The following is an 8,702-nucleotide window of genomic DNA, read 5'->3' as shown; positions in this document are numbered from 1 at the left end:
CCAAATCAATATATATTATTTTATAATTAGAAATTGCTCTTTTTTTGGACTTTCCTCACTGGCAGTCCACACTTCCAATGCAGGGGGCCAATGTGCCATCCCTGGTCAGGGAACTAAGATCCCGCATGCCAAGTCACAGCAAAAAAAAAGAAAGAAAAATTGTTCCTTTTTGAAATGGTAAATGCCTCCACTTCCCGTGATGGATGGATGGATGATGGAGGAGAAAGGCAAGTAAGCAAATGACAGAATAAATTACTGTGGGATGAGAGTGAGGCAGGAATCAAGTGAGGATAGAGCAGCAATGAGAGGGACCCCAGGGAGAGACCCATGGGAGAGGTAGGAGGCTGCCTGGGAGAGTTGGTACTGGCAGCCTGCAGCTGGAAATGAGAGCAAGGACAGCTACAGGAGAGAGGGAGGGAGGGAGGGTATAGAGCCTGCAAACACAGAGGCAGGAGGAAGCCAGCCTGAAGCAGGATAGGGGACAGGCCCCAGGGGAGGCTGGAACCCATAGCAGTGGGTCAGAGAGTGATATGCCCAGCCCAACTAGTGGTCAGCCCAGCCTGCATCTGAGGCTCTGGCCACCCTACCCTTCTCTGTCTTTATGGGACCTGGCAGGAGGCCTCGTGTCTGGACAGCTGGGTTCAGGGGAGGATGGAGAGCCTGGCTCAGCAGCTTTGTAACCTTGGGCAAGTCACCTCGATGAGCCTCAACTTTCTGTGAAATGGGGATCCTGACTCCAATCTCCTGTTGATGATCTGTAAGCCCAGTATCTATCTAAAAGGTGCTCAGAAGACATTTTCTAAACTCAGTACATGGGGACTGAAAGACTTAATGTTTTAAAAATCTAATGTCACCCAGTTGCTGTGTCACGTGGGACGGAAGCCTGGGCCTTTTCTGGGAGCTGAGAGCAGGGACTCCTGCCACTGCCCCCAGTTTCTACCAGTTCCCCCACTCAAGACCTCTCCAGCATCGCCAGGACACCTCACGGCCACTAGAGGGCGCTTATTGCATCTTCACTCCTGGGAGTGAGTTTGGTCCTAAGGTAGAGGGCTGCTCCCAGGAAGCTCCCTTTCTAGCCAGTGGCATCAGCTTTCCATGCCGACTAGTGGATCTGATTTGCCCCAGGGACAGTTCCTGTTCTGGGGGAGGGGCACAAAATAACATGTAATCCAGACTGGAGGGCTTGAGCAACTGTCTCTTCTCTGTCCATCAGTTCCCCTTGGACCATAGGTCTCCATCAGTCTCATCGTGGAGAAGGCAGAAAGAATGGGGAGATCATCCCCTCCCAGATGGGGCCAGGCTAGGGATGCAGGGGAATTTTTAGAAGTCACTAGAGTCCGTGGAGAAGGAAATGGCAACCCACTCCACTATTCTTGTCTTGAGAATTCCAGGGACAGAGGAGCCTGGTGGGCTACAGTCCATAGGATCCCAAAGAGTCACACACGACTGACACTGCTAGAGTTCTGAATCTGTCAGGACCCAGGGTTCACAGGGGAGTGATGGAAGGTAAAGGCAAGTAATCAAATGTATGCATGCACTGACATAGACCCAGAGAAACAGAGTCACATGGAGATACACACAGGCACACAGAGGAAGAGTAACTCACACAGATACAGACAGAAACTCAAAACACAGAGATCTGATCAAACAGGTTTTGCCACCAGAGAGGAAAGGGAGCTGATCAGACAAGTCCATTCACCACCCAGCTCTCCAAGTGTCCCTCCAGTTTGTCATCCCCCGGGATAAAGGAGCAGCACACGTACAATAATAAAAGAAAATAAAGAAAAACTGCTCGGCCTGAAGATGCCTTACTTGTTTTTGTTTTTTTTTCCCCCACCTCTAAATAAGCATTTGAATGTGTTTTGTTCTAGGAGCTGTAAGGCATGCACAAAGGGACCCCTTTCTCATGCAGGAAGGTCTTTCTCTGGGGCCTCCCCTCCCCACTCCACCCCTAGCCAGCCACCCACCCTTCAGCTGAGGTGGCTTTCCATCCTGGGCCCAACAAGAGTTTTAAAGAGCCCTAAGACTTTAAAAAAGCCTAGTGACTTTTCCAAGTTAAATTGCAGGCTAAGATGAAATTAGGCTCCCTTTTTTCAAACAGGGTTGCTTTATTAAGTACGAGGAATTGTAGCAAGGGGGGATGCTCCACAGCAAGTAGGAGATGGGGGCAAGGATGGGTGCTAACCGGGCACCTTCACCTACACCAGCTTCCCAGGGTGAAAAGCTGACTCCTGTCCAAGCGTGACACCGAGTCGGAAACAGCTCAGGAACTCTGCCTCTCCCTCCTTCCTGTTGGTGGGTCTCCAGTCAGGCGGTCAGACATTGTCAGAGAGGTCTCCTGGGACTCCTTGTCACTCACAGGCCCTCTGCCCCATCCACTTTTCACATGGAGGCCAGGAGGGGCCTGTCCAGTGTGGCTGCAGCTCACTCTAACCCTCCAAAAGTTTTTTTTTTCCTTTCCCTTCCTCTGGCCTCTCCCTGCTCCAGGCATGAAAGCCCCCTCCCCACAGTCTGATAAATGACTCGTAATTTATGAGCACCTCAGTCCAAAGTGCATAAGTCATATGGGCACAAAGGGGCCGGGTAAATATTTAAAGATTAGAGCCAGCTGGGGAGAAGCACAAAGGCCTGGGACAATGAGGGTCTTCGGGAATTCACTCTCTCCGCATCGGGCCAGCCGGGTTCAGTGCTGATGCACTCACCGGAGTCCCAGGCTTTGTGCCCCAGAGGGCCCTCCGCTGCCCGGCTATTCGGAGTCCTAACCCTGCTAAAGAGAGTTAAACAATTGCAGCCTCTCCAACCCCATCTGGAGACAATTGGCTGAGTCATTTTGGTGCTTTTGCTGTGTCTCAATAGTTAATTACATGGAGCCATCACTTCATTCCATTTTGAAATGCATTGCGGGAGGGGGAGGGGTACGCACTTTTCTCCCTCCAGTCACCACACCAGGGGCAGCCTCCGCAGCACCACCAGTTAGGGTAGCTTTACATGCCTAGGGACTGCAGGAAGGAAGGGGTTCCCACCCAGGGCCCTCGAGAGGCTGCATCGTTCTGTGATGTTCTTTCTTTTGCCAAAGTCGTACAACCAAATGGAAGAAGGGAGGACAAAGGCACAGGTCACTTGTGGCCTTAAATTCCCCAGCCTGAGGAAGCAACTGGCATTGAGTAGCCCTGGAAGCCCCCCAACACTCCCCTGGGCTATAGACGAAATTTTTCCTGAATGAGCAACTTAGGCCTGTGTCCTCTGCCCCACTCCACAATCTCCGCAGCGCTCTGCCTGGACTTGTGCTCTTTTCCAAGCCCCCTGGGAACCCCAGAGGCTAAAGATGGAAAAGGAGTCAGTGGCCTACATCCCGGCTTGCATAAATCCGGTTTCTAAGTTGGTCTATGCCCTTGCCGGCAGCCCGAGGCCGCTTCGTTCTGCTTGCTCTCAGGGAACGAAGTGACGAAGTGAACCCACTGCCTCTCCCTCTACCTGGAAAAAAACGCCTCCCCCGCCTCTGCGCGCCCTCGAAGCCTGGCCTGCCCGAGGGTGTCTAGGATGCCCAGACACAAAACTTGCAAACACACCTGCGGGTCCCTAGCCTGGGTCTCCGAGCAGCATCTCAGTGGAGACGCCTGTCTTTCCCAGTGACCTTGCCAAATGCAAAAAGCTGCCTTTAACTTAGTGGGGGAGCCTGCTGCCAGAAGACAGAGCCTGAATTAGGGGTAAAGTGTGGCTAGGGTAAGGCTGGCTGAAAACACTCTAAAGACGGGGTGGGGGGGGGGGCGGGGGGTGTTAGGGAGGAAGGTAAGATAGAATTTGCACAGAGATCGCCTTTCAGTCTTGAGTCCTGCGCGATCCTCAACCAGCTTAGGGCAAGCAAGGAGTCAAGGATGGTGGCAAGGAAGCCGCGTGAGGACCGGGTCAAGCCCAGAAAATGAGGGAGGCGAGCGAGTCTAGGTGGGAAGATGCCGGCCTGAGGACCTCCTGAGGGGGAGGGGACGCAGCGGGCAGTGCTGGGGTAGGGGTGGGGAATGAAGGTGAGGGTAGGGGGCAGCGGAGGTGGAGGCCCGTTAAGCCTGCGAGGGCGGAGCTTGACCACTCGAATTCTGCCTGGGCCGCCCCGCCCGGCCGGCTTTGCCTCCCGCAGCCAGAGCAGAACATTGCGAATTAGCGCATTTTGCGGTCAATTTTCCACTGCTTAAGAAACACTAAGCCACCCACGTGAGCGGCCCCACCCAGCGCGGCCAGGATCTTAAGGCACGGGCTCTAGAGGAGTGTTTGGCTCTAGGAACTGCGGATGCCTGGGTGCAGGCGGGGGCGTCTCGTGGGCCCCTTTATTGCGGCCCTAACTCTGGAGAGGGGACGGGCCCGGTTCCCCCGCTGCGGGCCGGGATTGCTGCTCCGAGGGCCATTGGTTTGCTGAAAGGCGCGGGCGGCGGTTTATGGAGAGAGCTCGTAATTAGAGGACAAATTGCCCGGCTGCCCGCGCTCCTCGAGAGCGGGGCGGGGGTGAGGGGACCGCCGGAGCGAGGCGCGCGCCCACCTCGGTGCAGGGAGCGGGGGTGAGGGAGACCGCCGGAGCGAGGCGCGCGCCCTCCTGTGTGCAGATGTGCCGCAGCTGGAAGCCCGCGCGCAGCGGGGCGCCAGGGGTTCGGTCCCGAGGAGGCGGGCGCGGGGGCGGCTTTGTGGGGCCAGCACAATGCCCTTAACACTCGGCTGCCTCCTTTGTGCCCAGCCGCGCCTCCCGTCCCGAGGCGCCTTTGTATCGCGCCGCCACCCCTCCGCCCACCCCCCACCCCCGCCCGAGCGAGGGCGCGGAAGCCGCTCGGGCCTGGCCGGCCCCGGCGCTTCAAAGCTGCCCGGCGCGTGCCAGCGCCCACAGTTCAGCCGCGGCCCCGCGGACCGCCCGGGGCCTGGCCCGGTCCCGATCTGAACTAAGGGCCCTGCGGCCGGGGAGGAAGAACACTTTGGAGCCACTGTCACCAAGCTTCTGACTGAAAGGAGGGAGGGGCGCGATTCTCCACGCTGTTTGGCGCCTAGGAACGCTGCTGCCGGGCAGGGCCAGTCAATACCCCAAGCAGGGGTGGATATCAGAGAGGATGCCGCGGCTCTAGGGAGCTGGGGGCCCACCAAGGACCCAGCAATTTCCCCTCCCCCGCACTGCAAAGGCCAGGTTGTAAAGTCATCGGCAGCAGGGCTCCTGTGCTGAACTTTCAGGTCCTTGTGACTTCCCCATCGCCCTCATAAGCAGCAGTAGGGGGCTGCATGTTCATGAACTGAGGCCAAGAGAACTCAGTCAAGGGAGATGTGTAGGTTTGAACCCAGGGACTCCCCCGAATGGACAATTCCCGTCCCTCTGCAGCTAATGTAGTCCAGTTCCTGAAGCCCGAGCAGGGACTGCCCAGGAATCTTGCTGGAGCGCCTAGCCGCTGCTGGCACAGGGCCTCCTCCTCTGAGCTCCTTGAGTCTTCAGCCTGAATAATGAAGAAGGCGTTGGCATCTTGGGCCTCCAGTTATGCGCTCCCTGGAGGCTCAGTGGTCTTCCCCACCCCCACCTCCCACTTGTTGGGACCTTGAGAAGGCTAAGGGGCAGGGGTGGGGGGAATAAATTCCCAGGCCTTTCCTGTAAGGGAACACAGACTGAATCATCCAGCCTGAAGACTCAGGACTGGAGGTAGGAGAAGCTATTCTGACTGCCCTGGCCTGAGGCTGCCTGCAGCTTGCCCCTCCCTAGCTTGAGGAGAGTGGTTTAGGTCCTAATGGGGCCAGAGGGCCCCTGAGCCCAGTCTGCACCCCAGCACAGTACCTCTCCCAGTCCCGAGGTCCCAGCGAAGAGGCTGGCTGTGGCCCCGAGGGTGGGCTGCACGCTTTAATAGGACACATGTTGCTGCGTGGCCCCCGCGGGCCGGGCTTTCAGTGGCCACAGGCAGAAAATCGCTGTATTGTCCCAACATTAGGGAGACTAATGCAGCGTTGCCAGTGGCCAGAGCGTGAAGCCGGCAGAAAGGCCTCACTGGCAGGCGCTCCCAGCTTCTGTATCTTCATCAGGCCAGAGGAGGCCCAGTGCTCAGTCACCATCATTAGCAGGGCCTGCAGCCAGCTGGGCTCATGGACCTCCCCTAGTGGGCTTGTTGGTGAGGCCCAGAAACTAGGGAGACTGGGACGGTACAGGGTTTGGAGAGCATGGGCATGGGAAGGAACCTCAGACTCAGGAAGAGGTGAGGATGAGAGGGATAAACAAAAGACTGGAGGTGAGGCCTGGGCTAAGAGGAGAAAACAGGCAGAGAGAAGTGAGGAACTTGCCTGTTTGTCCCCCTCTCACTCCTCCCCCTCGGGCTTCCACTCGTCCAGGAGCGCCTCATTGACATGTAAACGAGGGTTCCCTATAAAGGTGGTGCTGCCTCCAGAGGGCTCCGCTAGGACAACATGGGCACACAGCCCGAGACCCAGGGCAGCTCTGGCAGCCCCACTGGCAACTTCCGCAAGGTCTGGGGTTCTGAGGGTTGCAGGGGTGAGGGGTAGGACAGAAGGCCCTGAGAGGACCAAGGCTCTGCAGGTCATGTAACTACTGCTCACCCACAGGTCTCCAAGCCATTGATGGAGAAGAAGCGAAGAGCACGCATTAATGTGTCACTGGAGCAGCTCAAATCATTGCTAGAGAAACACTACTCGCACCAGGTGAGACGGGGGACACGGTGAAGGTATGGGGGGTGATATAATCCCTGGCCTCATTTGCTTGAACCCAGGCTGCGGTCCTAAGAGCCCTTTCCATGGATCCGCAGATTCGGAAACGCAAGTTGGAGAAGGCGGACATACTGGAGCTGAGTGTCAAGTACATGAAAAGCCTTCAGAACTCGGTGCAAGGTAGAGGGAGGACCTGGGAGGGTAGGGCAAGGGGCTAGAGAGGGAGGCTTGTAGGGTCAGAGCCATGGATTCTACAAGGCCAGATAAAGGAGAGATGAACAGAAAAGAACCGCTCAGGGCAGCTGAGGGAGGAGGTATTGCTGTAAGTGAGGAGGCAGCAAAAGCCTGGCTGGCTGCAGACTTGTAATCCGAGTGAGTGGAGGTCTGGACCCATGGGAAGGGGGTGAGTTTCGGCCTCCCCGCCCTCCCCCTCCATAATCGTCCCTCTCTCCTCTCGCTCCTCTTCCTTTCCTCCTCTCCCTCCTCTTTCCTCCCTCCACACTTCTCCCCTCCCTTTCTCTCTCCTCTCTACATCTCTCTTTTCCTCCTCCACCTCCCTTATTCTCCCCTCCTTTCCACATTTCTCTCGTCCGCTGCCCTCCTCCTAGGGCTCTGGCCGGTCCCCAGCGGAGCTGAGTACCCGTCCGGCTTCCGCGGCTGTCTACCCGGCGTTAGCCAGCTTCTGCGGCGCGGAGAGGAGGGCGGCGCCGGCCTGCACGGCCCGCTGGTGCACGAGCGCGGGGGCGGCAGCACCATGGACAGCGCCAGTCCCGGCCCCGAGGCGCCCGCGCGGCGCGGCCCCTGCGCGCCCCCAGTTTGGGCCCCTGCTCCTGCCCCCGGCGGATCGCGGTCCCCGCCACCCCGGCGCCTCCTCTCTGGCGGCCTCCCCGGCGCCTCCACCAGCATCCCGGCGCCGCAATCGACTTCTCACCGCTTCGCGGAGAGCCCGGGGCCGGGGCTGCGCTTGTGGCGACCCTGGTGAGGCTAGATGCGGCCTCGGACTCAACGGGACCCTCGTCTGGCCTGAGGACGCAGAGACTGTTTTGAACGGTCGGGACCCCAGTAGTCGGTTCTGGTCCCAGGACGGGGTGACCGGGAGGGGGCCGCGTCTCTGCTAACTCGGGGAAATACACGAAGCTATGAATGGACCAGGTTCTGAGTGTCTAGGCATAACCCCATTCTCTCCCCAGTCCTAGCTACTCAGGCTGGACCCGCTTTCTGCTCCTTCCACTCTCTAGTGGGGCTGGGAGGGGGTGTCCCGGGCTGCGCCCCTTTCCCAGGGCCCTTGACAGGCCGCCCGCCCTCTCCCCCGCCCCACGGCCGCGCGGCGGTGGGAAGGTCGCCATCCGCAACGGCCCAGAGCGGACCCCTCGCAGCGAGGAGAATCGCTGCCCCGCCCCGGCCCATTCAGCGGGCCGGGGACGCCCGGTTCCCACCGGCACAAAGCGCACCAGGCCCCGCCCCGCTAGCGAGGGGCCCCCAGCCCACCCCCACCCTAGACCCACTCGGCTTCCACGGATTCCCACCCCCTCCGCACGAGGCGCGGCCCACCCGCTGGCGCGCGCTCCTAAGTCAGTTCTCTCAAAAGCCCCTTCCTTAGAGGCCCCGCCCGGTGAGGTGCTCAGCCTACCGCCACCACCACCCGAAGCCCTCCTCCGTGAGGCCCCTGGTAGGGACCCCGCGCACCGTCCTGCAAACTGGAGATATGCTAGGGCAGACTCCGGCTCCTCCCAGGGTATAGTTCACTAATCCCCACTGGGAAAAGACCTTGGCCTCCCAGAGTCTCGGCCTCGGACCGTTGCCTCCAGGGAGCCCACCATCCTTGACAATCCTCGGAGCGCTGTGCGACGGTTAACGCGTTCGAAAATGAAGTCATTGCTATGCCGGGACTCTAGCCCGGGAGTCCCGGCCCTCGAAGAGCGGGCCGGACGCGTGGAGAACAGGGATCCTGCGCTGAGATCAGGAGGAGATTGCGGCACCTCCTCCCACCATCTGGAAATTCAGAATAGACAGTGCGAACCTGTGGAATGGGT

General features: G+C 58.7%; 1 protein-coding gene across 1 annotated transcript; it reads left to right on the top strand.

Annotated features, from left to right (window-relative positions):
* The first annotated feature begins 6,411 nt into the window (after nucleotides 1–6,411).
* Nucleotides 6,412–7,762, top strand: HES3 (hes family bHLH transcription factor 3). The gene is made up of 4 exons (XM_069544379.1): nucleotides 6,412–6,471; nucleotides 6,568–6,663; nucleotides 6,768–6,849; nucleotides 7,278–7,762. The coding sequence occupies exons 1-4, from the start codon at nucleotides 6,412–6,414 to the stop codon at nucleotides 7,649–7,651; spliced, it is 612 nt and encodes a 203-aa protein (XP_069400480.1). The 3' UTR covers nucleotides 7,652–7,762.
* The last annotated feature ends 940 nt before the right edge of the window (nucleotides 7,763–8,702 follow it).

The sequence above is a fragment of the Ovis canadensis genome, chromosome 12, assembly GCF_042477335.2.
Source record: "Ovis canadensis isolate MfBH-ARS-UI-01 breed Bighorn chromosome 12, ARS-UI_OviCan_v2, whole genome shotgun sequence".
Lineage (NCBI taxonomy): Eukaryota > Metazoa > Chordata > Mammalia > Artiodactyla > Bovidae > Ovis > Ovis canadensis.
Note: the sequence above shows the minus strand (reverse complement) of the source record. Positions and strands in the feature narration are given on the sequence as shown.

Coding starts and splice junctions, on each gene's coding strand:
- HES3 (XM_069544379.1), top strand. CDS start 6,412: ATGGGCACACAGCCCGAGACCCAGGGCAGCTCTGGCAGCCCCACTGGC. Junction 6,664..6,767: donor AGAAACACTACTCGCACCAG/GTGAGACGGGGG, acceptor ATGGATCCGCAG/ATTCGGAAACGCAAGTTGGA. Junction 6,850..7,277: donor CCTTCAGAACTCGGTGCAAG/GTAGAGGGAGGA, acceptor CCCTCCTCCTAG/GGCTCTGGCCGGTCCCCAGC.